This window comes from Lactuca sativa, chromosome 8 (assembly GCF_002870075.4).
Source record: "Lactuca sativa cultivar Salinas chromosome 8, Lsat_Salinas_v11, whole genome shotgun sequence".
Taxonomy (NCBI): Eukaryota; Viridiplantae; Streptophyta; class Magnoliopsida; order Asterales; family Asteraceae; genus Lactuca; species Lactuca sativa.
The window spans coordinates 191,445,616-191,462,851 of NC_056630.2; the positions used below are offsets into that span (position 1 = coordinate 191,445,616).

Consider the following 17,236-nt stretch of genomic DNA (forward strand, 5'->3'; position numbering starts at 1 on the left):
GACAGTTACTTTTTGAAGCATGGTTATCTTTTGCAGTCATGATCCGATTTTCAAGGTGCCACATCGGATAACATTAAATGCATCCCGCTTTAATTTCAAATCAATTTAAGTAAACTATAAAAGGGAGATCAAGAACACTATCTACGGTTACGCAAGCAGAACTTTCACAAACATCCAAAGTTTCAACCTTGATCAAACTTCATCTTTTTCAAACCCTAAAAATGACAGCCACTCAATCCAACACTGATGAAGTTCTTTCTCAATCCCTGATGAAAATCCAAAGCACAAACTATCAAGTTGATCCAAATGTATCTTCTTATCCTGAAGGCTTGAAGATGCTTATCGTTGCCCTGAAACGATCACCTCTGTCAACTGCCATGTTTAGTTCCTTCTCTGTTCCGATGACATGGTTATCCTTGGCAGCTTCAATGGCATCATACAATCATACAGCGGATGTGATAACATTCAACTTAATCAACAACAAACGGGTAAATCTGTCCAAGAAAATGTTTGTTGAATTCTTGTAGATTCCAAACAACCCTCCATTTGTCAAACCTATTAACTCTCAAATCATTCACATGTTCAACGATATGGGTCATCAACCAGAGCTTGAGAAGATCAGTGACTTTCGAAAGTCTGGGTTGCCGTGCATATGGAATTTCTTATTTGGAATTTTTCTCAGATGTCTTACAGGAAGATCAGTTGGACTGGATAGAGGACGAATGGAAGTATATGCCATGGTTATGGGCATATACTATGATATAAACTTTGATTATGCAACCCAATTATGGAAGGAATTTGTTAAGAGTCTTGAAAACACAAATTCGGAAAAGGGGATTTCATGTGCAAGATATTGGAGCTTGATTCTGGAGAAGGTCTATGAAAAAGAAGCAATTCCAGTAATGGAGGATGTTGAAGTTTCTGAATTTTCTTTGTATCAGTTTCCAAAGGCAGTAGAAGATGATGAAGCAATCTTTACTCATGTGGCTCGCATTCCAGATGTGATGCTTCGCAAGGTATCTCAAACTCACAAAGTCTTGGTGAGATATTTGCGAACAGTTGATCAATCAGAGCAGACTGGAGTACTATTGGATGTTGCTGCTCCGTCAAAGAAGAAGAAGCTCATAAAGAAGGATGTGAAAGGTTCATCTACCCAACAAGTTCAAGATGAAGATATTCAGATTGAAGAAACTTCATCTAAGTCAAAGAAAGAAATAATACCTTCTAAGTCTGGGGTATTGAAGAAAATTCGCAAGGCCGAGGTGAGCAGTAAAGGCGTTACTATTCGTAGTATTCCAGCTCTAGTTTCTCCAGGAAAGAAGAGGCAAAGAGCTGAAGATGTTTCCAAGAACATGCAACGTACTCTCATCAAAAGAAGGAAGATGGTGATTCGAAATGAATCATCTGCTGAAGAAATAGTACCAGAAACTCCACCAGTAACATCTACGGTAAATGTTTCATTACCTATCATCCATACTTCGCAAATCTCTACCACCTTACCACTCACCAAACCACTCGAAATAGTCACTACCAAATCAGTTTCTAAGGAGGTACCTATTTCTGATACGGTTGTCAACGTATCTGATACGGGGGCACCTATCCTGAGTGTTGCAACCACAATCCCAATCTCCTTTCCTATTTCTTTACCAATTGTTTCAATTCCATTTACAACTTTATCCACCACTTCATCAATTTTTGATCATGCTCTTCAAAACCCATTTACAACACTATTTCCATCTCAATCACCCGAAAATCCTCAACTTTCGCAACCTTTATCTGATAATGAAGCTGAAGGAGGTGCCTTTGGAGGGATAATTGAAGACATTCATTTTGATTCAGAGGAGGAGGATATTCCTGATCATATGCTTATGACAGGAAAACAATTCAAAATCCTGAATCAGAAGCTGAATGCTATTATTCAGTCGCAAGCTGATTCCGGCAGGATGTCTTCTATATCAGCAATGGAGATTGATGTAATGATCAAAGGTGCTGAGAAGCGTATTATGGAGAAGGTTGATCAATCTGACAAGAATAATCAGCTTCACATTCAAGCACAAGGGAGCAATTTTTCTTCAATGGTTGAAATCTGAACTTGCGAAGGAGCTTCAGGATATTCATACTCAAAATGTTGAAGTTCAAAAGCAGATTGCGGAGGTTTCTTCAAGAGTACAAAAGTTTGTTGATGTTCTTATTCTTGAAGCCCATAACGAAGAAACAAAGGAGAAGCTTGATCAGCTAACCAAGTTGGTGTATGAGCTTAAAATGGTGGTTTCGCAATCTTCAACTACACAAATTCTCACTCCTGAGTTCTTGTCTCTAAAGATTAATACTTTAGAACAAGCAATTCAGAAAGCTCTTGCTCCACTCGCCAATTTTACTTCTTTACTACCAAAGGGTGCCCACCTGCTTTCACATGGGTGCAAGGGGGAGAGAAAAGTTTAAGTAAAGAAGAGGATGCGAAGACAGTTGGAAAAGTTATATCTACTCATCTTATAACTACTCTTCCCATACTTACGAAGCCAATTTCCTCAACCACAGTAACCACAAAAACGATTTCCAAAGGAATCGTTATTGGAGAAAAAGGAGATTCAAGTTCAAAACCTCAAACAGATATGGTGGGAAAAGGAAAAGGGATTTTATATGAAAAATCAAAGGAGGAGAAGAAAGTTGAGGCTGAAGCAGAGTTGGAAAGGATGAGGCAAGTACAAAGCATCATGAGGCAGAGGGCAAGTGATCCTCCCACGATGAACAAAGGAGATCCTGCGAAGCTTTACTCTTACGAAACTATAGAGTCAAAAGTTGTGGGGAGGGAAATGTACGAATTCGAGAAGAAGCCAAAGAGAAGTTATCATATTGCGAATTCAGACAATTGTCAGCTGGATTTTCCAATAAATGAAATGCTATTCATCACTGCTCAGTACAAGATTAATGAGAAGTTTGATAATCCTGATGATTATATACACATGAAAATCAGATTTCATGTTGTTTTGGGGAAGAATCCAGATGAACTTTGGTCTTTAATGAAGATCAACAAGGTGCTGACAATCAAGAAAGACATATTGTTTGAAGACATGCTTCAAAATTTTCGTTATTTTGTTATCCGAGCAGACAACAAGCAGTATGACTTCACTGTAGCCGATTTTCCTCTGATGAACTGCAATGATTTAATTCAAGTGGCTCTGATTTTGAAGCATATGGAAGAAAATAATCTCAAAGGCTCTGAGACTGAAGTGTTCAAGATAGGCTTCGCACATGTGAAGACATACATCGACAACTACTTCGATTGTTTGGCTCTTACGGATGAAGAACTGGCTAATGTGTTAGGAAGAGAAGTGAACGTTCCTTGGGAAGAAACTTTATCTCAATCAGCATTATCGAAATATGTTGTTGGGGAAATATGCCTGAAACCTTTCGGCATGGTGTTTTCTGGAAGAGATATAAAAGGGAAACCTAAGAAGTTCTTGTTTAAAGTCTCAGAGATTGAAAGATATAATTCTTCGCAATATACGCACTTTATTGTTCGTATGAACAATTGCAAGAAGAACAATGAAGGAGACAAAAAATAACTCAAGAAGGTGATCTCCTGGTATGGAGAAGTGCGAAAGACAATCCACTCAGTTGTTCAAAAGCTTATGGGATGAATAGCTTCGACTGTTTACAAAGGGGGAGAATATAGATGTAAAATTGTAAAAGTCAAATATAGTGTTTTGTATAGTTTCGCATTTTATGTTATTTTACTAAGTCATCTTTATGCGAAGTTAAATGTCTAGACTTAGTATATTTTTTGTACACTCATGTTCCCTATAAATAGGGACTGAGGTTAGAAGTAGAGAGAGACTTTTCGTAACAAATATCTCTTTTCTGCTTATGTTGTAATCAGTCTTTATCAATATGAGATCTGATTAATATTTACTCTTCGTTTTCTAAATCTTCAATTACTAAAATCAAACTTTGCTTTCTCAAATCTCGATAACAATTCTCATCACAAACAATCCTATGTGTACATGCAACCCTAGAGTTGGATCTATGTTTTCACTATTAGTTATACAACTTTATGAACACAAAAAGAAACCTGACATACTACTATTATTTTCGAAATTCATATATAAAATAGAATACATACCTTTTGTTGTTATATAGCAATAACAACTAGTTCCTTGAATTTCCTTAGCTCTTGAAAGCAAGTACCACAAGCGTAGTACCTCTAATGGCTCACAAACACACTAGGTGAAAGGATGAATATGGGAGAGAGGAGACAAGGGTATCTTGCCCTAGATTTCGTCCCTTTTAGAGTTTCCCAAGGCTTGGACGAAATCTTAGTGCCTTAGGGTGCTATTTATACTTAAGGCTAATTAGGGTTTCAAGGTGTAAACCCTAATCCCTTAGCTTAGGCCTAAGCAAGTCCATGAACTCCTTTCCTTAAGCCCTTGGACGAAAACTCCTAGATCCTTCTAGGATTTTCGTTCAAGCCTTAATAAAGGTGATCCAATGGCCCAAAGCCTCAACTATTGAATAATTACAAAATAGCCCCTGCACTTTCAGTCAGTTCCTTTAATCCCAAAATTAATTCTAAATTAATTTCTGATTAAATACTAATTAATAATATGATTCCAAATTAATATATTATTCATATAATATATTAACAAATCATATTTACACCAATTTATTATTCTTAACAACAAACCAGCCTCTCTCCTCAACAATCATCATGTCTAGTCACCAGTGTGAAGGCAACCCAAAAGGACCATGCACAATCGGGTCAAGTACATACCAAAATAGTTATGGACTTAGACACTAATCCAACATATACAAGGTTTGAGGGGTGTTTAAGGTTCCAAAGGGGCACTCCCTTGGAGTTTTCGGTCCAAGGACCACTCCTTGGGAGTTTACAGTCGTGAACCCCATGGTTTACGGCCGTGAACTCTTGGACACCCCTTATACTTCGATTTTGAGGTCATTTGTTCACTCCTACGTGTTTCTAGGTGAAGGTATAAGGCTAATTAGGGGGTTAAAGGCTCATTTTGCATAGTTTAAGGGAGTTTACGGCCTAAGGGTATTCTTGCGCCGTAAACCCTCTTTGAAGCCTCTAAACACAAGATTAAATGGCTAAAACACTTCTAGGGTATGTTCTAAGTTAGCCTCTAAGCCTAAGGAAGGGATTTGGGGCCATTTTGGCACATTTTTAGGGGTTTACGGCCCTAGAGTGTTCTTGGGTTGTAAACTCCTTACTCTTGGCCTTCTTGGACGATTTTTAAGCTATAAAGACATGCAATGGGTTGTAGAACAATCTAGGGTAAGTGTACTTACAGTTTGGAGCGGAAACTAGCGGATTTCGGTAGAATCAGGCCTTGAAGAGAGAGAGTAGAGAGAGAGACTAGAGTGGTAAAAGTTCTAACTTGGTGACCACTCAACCCTTATATAGGGTTTGAGTTTGTGGCCAGGTGGAATTTTACCCGATACCGACGTTAAACGGGGCTTATGGTCGTACCTGATTAAATTGTCGTAATTTAATGTTTTTGTAACTAAAACTTCTTAAAAGGATATTTAGGGTGTTTCCCGCATTCTTAATTTATTCCTATCCTTATGAAGTCATAGTAAAAGTACAAATTTTTATTTGTTTGATCCCAATGTTAACGGAAAAGTTAAATAAGAACGAGTTCTATTAACGAAAAACGGGTTACGGTGACGGAATAGTTTCGGGTTGTCACATTATGTTTATTTTCTATTTTTTTTTGTTGGGTTATCCTACACAACATATTTAAAAGACAATATTTAAAAGATAACATAATTTTGAACATTTGATATGTAATTATGATAGACTTATCATGATATGTGCTTCATATGAAAGTAATTTATCCATATTACTACGACAAGAATTACATATGATATTTACGAAAATATATATATTTTATGTGATTTGTTTAACATGTATATGCACCTATGTATGTTAAAAATTTATAATTAAATATCTTTATGTTTAATAATTGAAGGGATTAAAATTATGCATCAAAACCTATTATTTAGAAGAATATAATAATAATAATAATAATAATAATAATAATAATAATAATAATAATAATAATGATGATGATGATGATAATAATAATAATAATAATAATAATAATAATAATAATAATAACTTAATTATAATTTCACACTCAAAAGTTTTATAACTTATATTATGTTTAATTAGCATTTAGTGAAAAGTTTACTATAAAAAAGTCAATATTTTGTGTCTTTTGTGTTATATAAAATCTTACATGTAAGAAGGATTTGAAGATATTGTGATTCAAAAGTTTTCATATAGTTGAAGCATTCACGATCTAAATATGATGATTTGAAGAAATGCGTTATGTCGCATCGATGTAATTGTAATATGATTTTTTCTTTCAACCAAAACAAATGAAGCTTTTCTATTCTTTCTTTATATTCAGTTTCTCATTTAATCTTTATATGTGATTTGTGTGTATTACTCAATCTTGAATGTGACTCTCCAAACATCAATGTTTTGCTTGGAATATCTTTCTGCTTCTTCTTTTTCAAGAAAAATATTTTGATTGCAGGTTAGTGAAGAATTGTCATCAAGTTTTTATGGTTGAATGGTGTTAAATGAAGAAAGAAGATTCATAAAATGGATATAGGTTTTTTGTTTGAGCAAAGTTGAAGAATGTTAGTTTTTTTCTTTTGATTTAAATGTATGTTCATGTAACATCTTTATTTATATATTCAACCACCCAATGCTCTTATTTATTTTATTGTAGTTTTTCTATTTTGATTATGTTTATTTTCTACATTTTTTGTTAGGTTATCCTACACAATATATTTAAAAGATAACATGATTTTGACCATTTGATATGTAATTATGATAGAGTTATCATAATATGTTCTTCATATGAAAGTAATTTATCTATATTACTACGACAAGAATTACATATGATATTTACGAAAATATATATATTTTATGTGATTTGTTTAACATGTATAGGCACCTATATATGTTATAAATTTATAATTAAATATGTTTATGTTTAATAATTGAAGGGATTAAAATTATGCATCAAAACCTATTATTTAGAAGAATATAATAATAATAATAATAATAATAATAATAATAATAATAATAATAATAATAATAAAAGAATAATAATAATAATAATAATAATAATAATAATAATAATAATAATAAATATACATTTCCAAGTACTGCATTAATTTGAAACTCACACTACAACTCAAAACTTTTCTAATTTATGTATATTTATTAGTTACAACTCAAGAATTTTTAACTTATGATTATTAAATAGTAATCACTAATAAGCTCATTAAAAACATTAATGTATTTGAAGAGATTTATAATTTAAATATGAAGAGTTAATATAAATGATATAATAGATGTTTTAGTGTTTCTTTGTTATTAAAAGTTATAGTGTTTATTTTTCATATTTTTTATTATTCATTATATATATATATATATATATATATATATATATATATATATATATATATTAATATAAATGTTATAATAGATGTTTTTCTATGTTTATGTTACTAAGAGTTGCAATTCATATTTTTGTTCATACGTTTTATTACCCGTTATATTATCATTCATTTTATATATAATTTACACAATTTTAAACGGTTTATAAAATTATCAAATAATTATATATATCACAATGACTTAAAAATTAAATTATAATGTTTAATAAAACTAATATGTTAACTATATGTTATATATATATATATATATATATATATATATATATATATATATATATATATATATATATATATATATATATATATATATATATATATATATATATATATAACATTCACAATCTTTAATTCGTGGGACGTTGAAAAATCTTACACCATAGCGGTTGAAAAATCAAACACCAGAACGATTATTTTTGGAAATACTAAAATCTACTAAAGAACAAAGACAATTTCCAAATTTAAATACAATATTATTGTTATTATTTATTAATAATAACTAGATTATGATTCGCGTTAAACGCGGTCAATAATTAAATATATATCATATTAATAGGTGGCTTTGTCTTAGGTTGAATTTTAATAAAAAAAATGTTAGTTAGATTCATTGTTAGAGTTTTTGAACCAAACTTAGTAGATAAAAATATTTAATATTTATATTAGAGCAATTTGGTTTTTTAATACAGTAATTTTTGACATAAATAATCTATGTGATCTTTATTTTATCACAATATAATGCGACTTCTTGATTAAAACATATTGTGTAGTTGCTTTATGAATTGAGTGTGTTTGGCGTACCAACCCTCATGGAGGCTGATATGGCTCTTCTCATATCGGCCATGTAAAACCAAAAACAACAATAAGGTTTTACATGTACCGGCAACATTAAATTTTGCAAAGAAATTTGATAAACATTACAAATAAAGTGAGTTGTCATAACCATAAACATCAAATTCAGACATTGTAACTTGGTCGATTTCAAAATATTTTTCCTTATAAAAATTAAAATATGATTTTTTAGGTTACACCCAATCACATATACATATCTTCCGATCATATAAATTATTACAAAAAAATGTTATTAACAAAAATATAATATTAGTTTCATAATTTGCTAAAGGTTAACACTAATAAATAATAACGAACTTTCACAAATCTTACATTTTGGTCGGTACATTCAACTAACAAATGAAATTCGGTTTAGATGTTTGATTCAAGAAGCGCATCCATTTAGAATGCTTACCAATTTTGATTGTTTCCACTTGGATGTGAACATTAATATTCTTGTAGAGAAATGGAACTTCAAATGAACTCTACATAGCCAAATTAGCAAACATAACAACACAAAAAGAAGCCTAACTTGGCATATAACCAAATTTCCAGCAAATTTCAAAATTCTAAGGTTTTGTTGAACAATTTTTTCAATTTATCATAATTTTATTTTTTTACAACCTTATATGAGTAATAAAGAATCTAAATCAAGTGAAAGAAGTAGTTATTCATTTAAATCCAGTAAAAAATTAAAATATTGTGAAATTGCATATAATTTACATGTTTGCTTATTGTCTTGGAGGTACCCGACCACTTGGATATGTACTATTATTTGATTAATTAGTACATAAATTACATCATAGAATATGAAATTTAACGATTGTTGAAATTCATTTACACTTGATTTAACAATAGAAATAGACAAATTTATAATCATGAAAGTATGCTTAATTCAACAAATTTGTTATTAAAATTAATAGAAAACTAAGTTTCTTGAAGAAACATTGATGGACAACGTGTTTGACCAAACATTGGTCAAGATGACGTAAACAATTTGATCTAAGGGTGGAAAAGGTATAAGTGAAATACAATAAAAAAAAATATTTATTGCTTTAGATGATGAAATAAAGATTCTCTTTTAGACACAGAATTCAATCTTCTATTTTGTATATGTAAATGTCATACACTTGGGTTGTGGTGACTTCGTAAGACATGTGGAAGATATGGTGGATAACCTATTGACTCATGTTCAAATCATCGCACTACTCAGCCTCTGTGGCCATAGAGTTTCGCGTGCAGTGACTTCGTGTCATGAGGCATAACCTAATGTTCGCAGCAGGGGATTAGTCGGTGCGCGAAATCTGGCCCGGAAACCCTCGTTAGGGAAGTTTCATTTCCAAAAATATGTAAAAGTCTTAGTCTTTGTCTCTCTCTAGTGTCATTGTAATGGGTTTTATTATTTAAATCTGTAAAATTATGGATATCATTAATATCTAAAAAATAATAATATTTCAATGGTAAATGTTTACTAATAAAATTTTCAATAAATTCGCAAGAAATTGTAAATTATTGTTTTAGAACGGTTAAAAGATTTATAAAAGTTTATATTTTCATAAAAAGTTGTAGTTTGCTAATATTTATATTGAAGTTGTAATGAATAACATTATAACAATGTTTACAAATTCACATTCAAACGGAATAATAGAGTAAAAAATGATTAAAAGTCTAAAGTCATATGAGTTTAAACCCAAAAGGCAAATAGATGAATAATTCAACATTTCATAAAACGCAAAAGGTATTTAAATGATCAAAATTCTAACCCAAAAAACGAATAGTATTAAACAAAGTAATCAAAAAACTAACCCAAAAACCAAATGGTATGTAAACATAATATGAAATCAATTGCACTCAACTACTCATATAAAATCACGAAAATCATATATTATTTTTCTTTATTTGGAATTAACAGTTTTGGTTTGCATTCTCCATAAGTACGATCACTACAAGAAAAATCCTAAATAGCTACGGAAAATTACTATGCAATCAAAATCCGTTGCTATTTTACTACGGAATATACTACGGAACGACTTGTCGTAGCTATTTTGCTACAGAAATGGTTACGGAATTGCATTGTGTAGCTAAATTTTAAATAGCTACGTAAAGTTGTTACGGAATCTAAATTCATAGTCATTTTACTACGGAATATGTTACAAAATGGTTTGTTGTAACTAATTTGCTACGAAAATGGCTACGGAATTGCATTCCGTAGCTAAATCTTGAATAGTTGCTACGGAATTAAAATCCGTAGCTAGTTTACTACAAATAATGCTACAAGTTTTTTTGTTGTAGCTAGTTCTCTATGAAACCTGTTACAAAATCCATGTATGTAGCTAGTTGGCTACATAATTGGCTACAAAATAAAAATTCGTAGCTAGTTAGCTATGGAATTAGGATCCATAGTTATTTTGCTAGGAAAATTTGCTACAAAATAAAATTTTGTAACTAATCTATTATGGAATTTGTTACAAAAAGATGAATTTACAAAATAGCTACGAAATCAAAATCCATAGGTATTTGGCTACGGAAAATTCCGTAGTCAAGTAGTTACGAAATATGTTTCCGTAGCAAAATATAGAAGATTATTTAAAAATATATATTAAAAATTCACAATTATCTTTGAAAACTCAACAACAAAAATAAAATATTATTTTTAATTGTTTTGAAAATTTAGTTATAACACAATTTCTACATTATAAAAAAAAAAGAATTAAAATGTTTATTTTGATTTTTTAGTTAAAAAAGAATTATCAAAGGGAATTACCGCATAAAATTTGTTTCAATAATGTTTTAGCTTGTTTGAATAACTTTTCATTAGGGGCAAATTAGTAAATCCAATAACCCTAATTTACTTCCTCCCAAATTAGAGGTATTTTTGCTAAGTCCAAATTAGGGGAATTGTCGGACATGTACTTGTTTTCGTTGCGAAATGTGTATGGGTGCACCTGTGAGTACATTGAAGAGGTTAATTTTGACTTTTTCGAAATCAAACGGACAAAAATGTCCGTTTTTTTCTGCAAACATAAACCCTAAAAACAACGCACCTGTAGATTATATGCGTGTGCTCTATCCACGAGATCAGTCAGCGTTTCGACGTAGTTATCTTTCACGGGAACAATTGTATCCTTCCATGGGCCAATTCCGATGACAAATTCCCTGATATAGTTGAAATAACGATCGGAAGTGATTTGCTAATACGTCTGAAAATGAAGACGATAGAAAACCGGGTTCATTATTCATTCTAGAGATGCACTAGGACCGGGTCGGGTCAATGGTCAAACATGGATCAGTTTACCTGATTTGTGTCCTGGGTTCTTACGTCCACGTCATCAATGAGAAAAATCTTTGGTAGATCGGTTTTGTTGTGGATATGAACAATTGATGATGGGGCAAACAACTGAATAAAACAAGGTTGTTTAAGCCATTCTTTTGACATATAAGAACCTTTATATCCATACTTGTTAAGAATTTCCATAAAAACATCTTCAAATCTTTTCCCTTTTGGCCATTTCACCTGTTAACAAAAATCAAAGTATTAACTTTAATTTCATGAACCCAATGTATTGTTTTAAGAATACGAAAATAAAAATTAAAAAAATAATTAAGAATTTATATATAAACTCACATGTTGGTTCATCAATACAGGGTTTTTAATTTCAGGATATATTCCAACAACCCTCGGTGCATTTATTGCAATTTGAATGTACTCTTCGAAGGTTATAATGGGAAACTTACCTGTTTATAGGCATAACACAATGATATGTTAGAATAAAAACTATCTTTTTAAAGAATTTTGATTAAAAAAATAAAGGTAGCGAACCATTATATTGCTGATCACGAAATGAAAACCTCTGTTTTGCCCTCAATGTTTTTAGTTCTTCTAATGTAAAATCAACTGCAAACACTCAAATAATTAGCATCCTACTTTATGTGTTATAGCATCCTACTTTCATTTCTTTTTATTATACTAAAAAAATCAATGAAAGTAGGTTGCTAATTTTAAGATAAAAATTGATGTTTTAAGGAAACATACATGAACAATCCATTCATGTTAGCTCCTTCAACTTCATAGGTTCTTTTTCTATCTGCAAACTGTATATGTTCTAAAACATCGGTTGTGTCATCAAGAATAACATCATGGTGACACATAAGAACACCATCTTTGCTAACTAAAATATCCATTTCTATGAAGTATGTTCCTTCTTCAATTGCCCTCTGTAGGAAAAAAAAAAAATTACCCAAAACTTATAATATAAAAATTGTAGTTAAAAACTTATATCTATATTTTTAAGATGTATGGTATAAAACATGTACCAAGTAAGAAGGAGCAGTTTCTTCTGGGAGTTCTCCATTTGAACCCCGATGTGCAACGTTAAATGGACGAAAAGTTTGTAGGGGCATTTTCGTCTTTTCATCGTGACTTGGAAGCGGGTAGAGTGGCCTTGAAGAACATCCGATAAAGAGTAGCAGAAAAGTAATGATGAGATCTGTACATGTACAGATCAAATTATTCTATTAAACTATATTTTTAGACAAAAAGGAAATTACAAAATCTAATAAATAACTTTAATTTAAGAATCGATACAAAATGTACATTAGAGGCAATGCCTCCGGGACAACAAGAAAGTAATATTAGACCAACTGAAAGAGATGGTGAGAGCCCCAACAATCTGCTTATTATGAATCCAAAAGTTGGCATAATTGTGTACTGAGAAGCACATCCAAAGAGTATCTACAAATTACCAAACTACCCATGTCACTTAATTGCTAGAACAAAGAGTATCTACAAATGTTGTATAAAATCATAAAAATCGACAAACAGCATGGGTTGAATCTTGAGACAAGTTTGAACACCTTTTATATTTTTCAAGATAAACGTAAAAGTCTAGAAAGAAAGCATACCCAATTACATAAATTGCGTTATAATCCTTTCATTCCATAAAAAGAAATGAACTTTGACTATTCTAAAAAGAAAGCATACCTCAATAATGACCCATGTTGCATCCGCCCCGCCCAAAGGCCCAAACGGGACCACAACCAGCTTTGGCATTTTTATGACTCAGCGGTCCAACAAGTCATCCATCAAGCTGCTGGTGATATGTGGTTGATGAACCCGGTTTCCTTGGTTGAAAACCACTCCGTGTGTAGAACAAACCCGGTTTGATTCCGAATAATGAAGGATCCGTTCATATTTGGATGGGTGATAAAGATATACTTGTGCCTGTGACTAAGCTAAGTGATGATGATGATGATGGGCGAATTTTGACCTAATTTTGCATTCCTCATTCCTAAGTTCATATTTGAATAATGAAGGGTCGTTTTATTGCTATTAATGTCGATCGTGACCTGCCGCTTTTTTAGTCGATCGTGACCTGTCGCCGTTGCTCTCGGAAAATTGGAAAATTGTCGATCTCGGAAAATTGGAAGGTACTATTGTGCACTATTCAATTAGCTGGACTTTTTCTCTTTACTCATTATTTTGACCTAATTCTGCATTCCTCATTCCTCAGTTTCCCCCAATCTCCACTTATGCTGTTATCGATCTCTCTATAAGTAGATTTTTCTCGATCGTCTTTGTCCTACCAGGTAACATTCTTCTCTGTTCTTCTGTATTTATTAGCTGATAATTTCACTTTTTTTATGAATTTGTTTCTCTTTGATTATCCTTTTATTTCACTTGATTCTATGATATCTATATACATATAAGCTTGATTGAGAGTTAAATTAGGGTTTACATTTTGAATTCTTAATAATCAGCCAAAATAATGAAAGTGCTACAGGATAAAAGATACAAGAACAGAGAGCTACAAATCATGCGTTTCCGTTCTTACCAATAAGTTTTGTTCCTCATATCCCATAACTGCATGCCAAAAACAAATGTAAATTGCAAGAATTAAGAGCTTAAAATATGGATATGCATAAACAAAGGCACAATTCATAATCATTACCCTTAGTTAAGGTGAATTATCACCCATTTTTGCTCAAGTATTTTTGACTTGTGCAAAATGAACAATTTAATAGAGAACTCAATGAACATAATGGTTCCTAATGTAATGTACTCTAGTCTCTTAATAAAACCTTTGAAGTTGTAGTTGTAGAACATGAATGCAAGCCAAAAGCTCTTGATTCTCTTTTCTTAGGACACTTTCTTTCTCTGTTGCCTCTTTTATTACAGCTTATATTATTGGATTACAACTTATGTTATACGTAAAAGCCATTGGTCTTATAAAACTAGATGTTAACTTATATTATTGGATTATATAAGTGGGCAAGAGGCCTAGTTAACTGATTCAGGTTAGGGCTTGGCCAGAGAATGGTTAAAGAAAGGCTCTATTAATAGACATTCGGTCCTAGTTGAAGAATACCCAATTGCATACACTGGTTAACTAGAATTTAGAGGTCATGTGGCTTTTTACAAGTTTGCCCTCAAATATTTTTGACTTGTGCAAAATGAACAATTTAATAGAGAACTCAATGAACATAATGGTTCCTAATGTAATGTACTCTAGTCTCTTAATAAAACCTTTGAAGTTGTAGTTGTAGAACATATTCTGCTAATATTGTAATGCATAACCTTATCTTTGGTATATGATATGATCCTTATACTTGCTCTCAAGGCTTGGAGTTGTTGGGAAGTACTTGTTGTATTTGCCAATCCATGAGAGCACTTCAGTTTTAGGCTTTTTAGTTACATAAATGGAAGAAATCTTTGATGGCTCAGTTGCAAAAATGTTCCAACATAAGTCAATTCTAATGAAATATGTCAACGACCTACTAGTATAGGCTATAGTTGTGTCAAACATCATAGCTTTTAACTTTTTATTTAGTGATTACTTGTTGCAGTTTAAGCTATTTTTACAAGAAAAAAAAAAGTAAATTTCAACCAAATTTATACCTATTTTGCACAAATTTCCATCTCAACGACTTGTACATACATTTTGTTAAACATAAAAAGTTTATGACCTAATAGTAATATTTGGTTTACAATACCACATATGTAAAGCATCATTATCCTTCATCCTTGCATTATTTATGTTGACTCGGTCAACTCTCGTACTCTTGAATAGGATCAATAGGAGATTGATCCACATCCAATCTCATAAGAACTTCCAGTACCCCACTTGTGTCTCTTAATATCTGAACAAACACAAACTCCATTATAAAAATCTTTCAAATGTAATAATAATTACATTGCAAGTATATACGTGCAAACAACTTACTAGAATCACTTCATCAAGATAAGAAATCATAAACATCCTCTGAAAAGCCCCATCTGAATCATTCATTCATTTATTCATTCAATAAGACAACAACACATTCAGACTTATAAAAAGAAAAGGAAAGAAAACTGACTTAGGGGAAGTCTTAATCCACCAGAAACAGCATCTTTAATTGGAGATGGAAGTTGTTGCATGGTGTTAAGTGCTTGAGTTAAAGCCCCTTTTAGTTGTTCTGGAATTGTCCCTTCATCAACTGTTGGAGTTTCAAGGACTCCTTCTATATATTCTTCTTTTATTCTAAGTGGCCCTTCAACTGTTAACTTTATGCTTATAATAAACTTGTTTTCTATCTGCAGTGCATATTCATATTCATAAATCATATATTATATATTATATATAACATATAATATAGGATAACAATATACAATAATATATTTTGTTACCCCATTCAGAAATTTCATATTTTCAGTAATCTTTGCATATCCATCCTTGCTTTTTGCCATGTTACACACTACACAGTGTTTTGGAACGATGATAATAAATCAATGATTACTCTATAGTTGTAAGTAAATGGGTAAATTATCAAATTAAACCTCAAGACTTTCAGTTATGTCAGCTTTTGAGTTTTTATTGTTGTCTTATGTTTTTGTGATAGACTTTCCTGTTGAACCTGCCTTTTTTTCACAAAGCAGACAACAAAAAGGCTGAAAGTCCAGTGGAGAGGCTTACTTGCAATCTTTGTTGGTAAGGATTTGTTAAATGCAGCCTGATATTGTGAAACTTGTTTTTAATTTTGTAATCTTCTTTTGCGAAGTTGTTTATCATAGTAGTTTGTTGGATGCTATGAATCCTTAGGGTAAAATTTTCAAAGAGTTTCTTTTGACATGTGTCCTTTTTTATGTTTACCAGAGTTTTTTCATATGCATTTGGTGTGTGATCCGAGCTATTTTCTTAAGCTTGTGTGTATCTTTGTGTGAGAATGGGAGAGTAGAGCTTTTTGTGAAAGAAGAAAGTTTGCTTGTTGGAGAAATAGGAGAGATGATCAATGTATATAGGAATCCCTTAAAATCAAGTCAACATATAGAGTGATAAAATAACAGGCTTGTGGGAATTATTCAGAACATGAATGCATGCAAAAGTACATTGTTATTTTATAATAAAAAGTAGTATGCTTAAATTTTCAGTAAGATATTTCAATAATATTTGTGAACCTAAAGATTTATAACTTCCTAAGTTTTTAAAATTTCAGGAAAGATGTCACAATTCTTATTAAGAGAAACGTTGAAACGTAAGCAACATACAAATGTACGTTTCATAAACAAACGTACCGATGATGCAAAATTTGTTGGTAATATATCATCATCATCCCATACCACATTATCATCTGTTGGTACTGTATCTGCCCCAACATTTGTTTCACATGTTGGTACTATAGGTGCCACATCATGAACACATGAATCATCCACCCAATCATCCTTGCCTACATCATCTAACCAATCATCTATATCTACATATGTCCAATCATCTACACCTGCATCTACTACATCATCTATACCTAGATCCACAACAAATGGTAGTGAATCGGTTGAGGAAAATATTGGCATTCAACATCAAGGGTATTTACTTGGATCTACTGGACTGGATGGGCGTCTATATATTGGAGTGCGAGATAAGGAGTAAGTTAAAATACTTAC

General features: G+C 31.7%; 1 protein-coding gene across 1 annotated transcript; it reads right to left on the minus strand.

Moving 5' to 3' along the window:
- Positions 1-12,321: 12,321 nt before the first annotated feature.
- Positions 12,322-13,372, minus strand: LOC111882411 (uncharacterized). Its single transcript, XM_052766625.1, has 5 exons — positions 13,304-13,372; positions 13,143-13,250; positions 12,917-13,054; positions 12,637-12,834; positions 12,322-12,537 (listed from the first exon to the last, which is right to left on the minus strand). Exons 1-5 carry the CDS (start codon positions 13,370-13,372, stop codon positions 12,322-12,324), a joined length of 729 nt encoding a protein of 242 aa, XP_052622585.1.
- Positions 13,373-17,236: the final 3,864 nt, after the last annotated feature.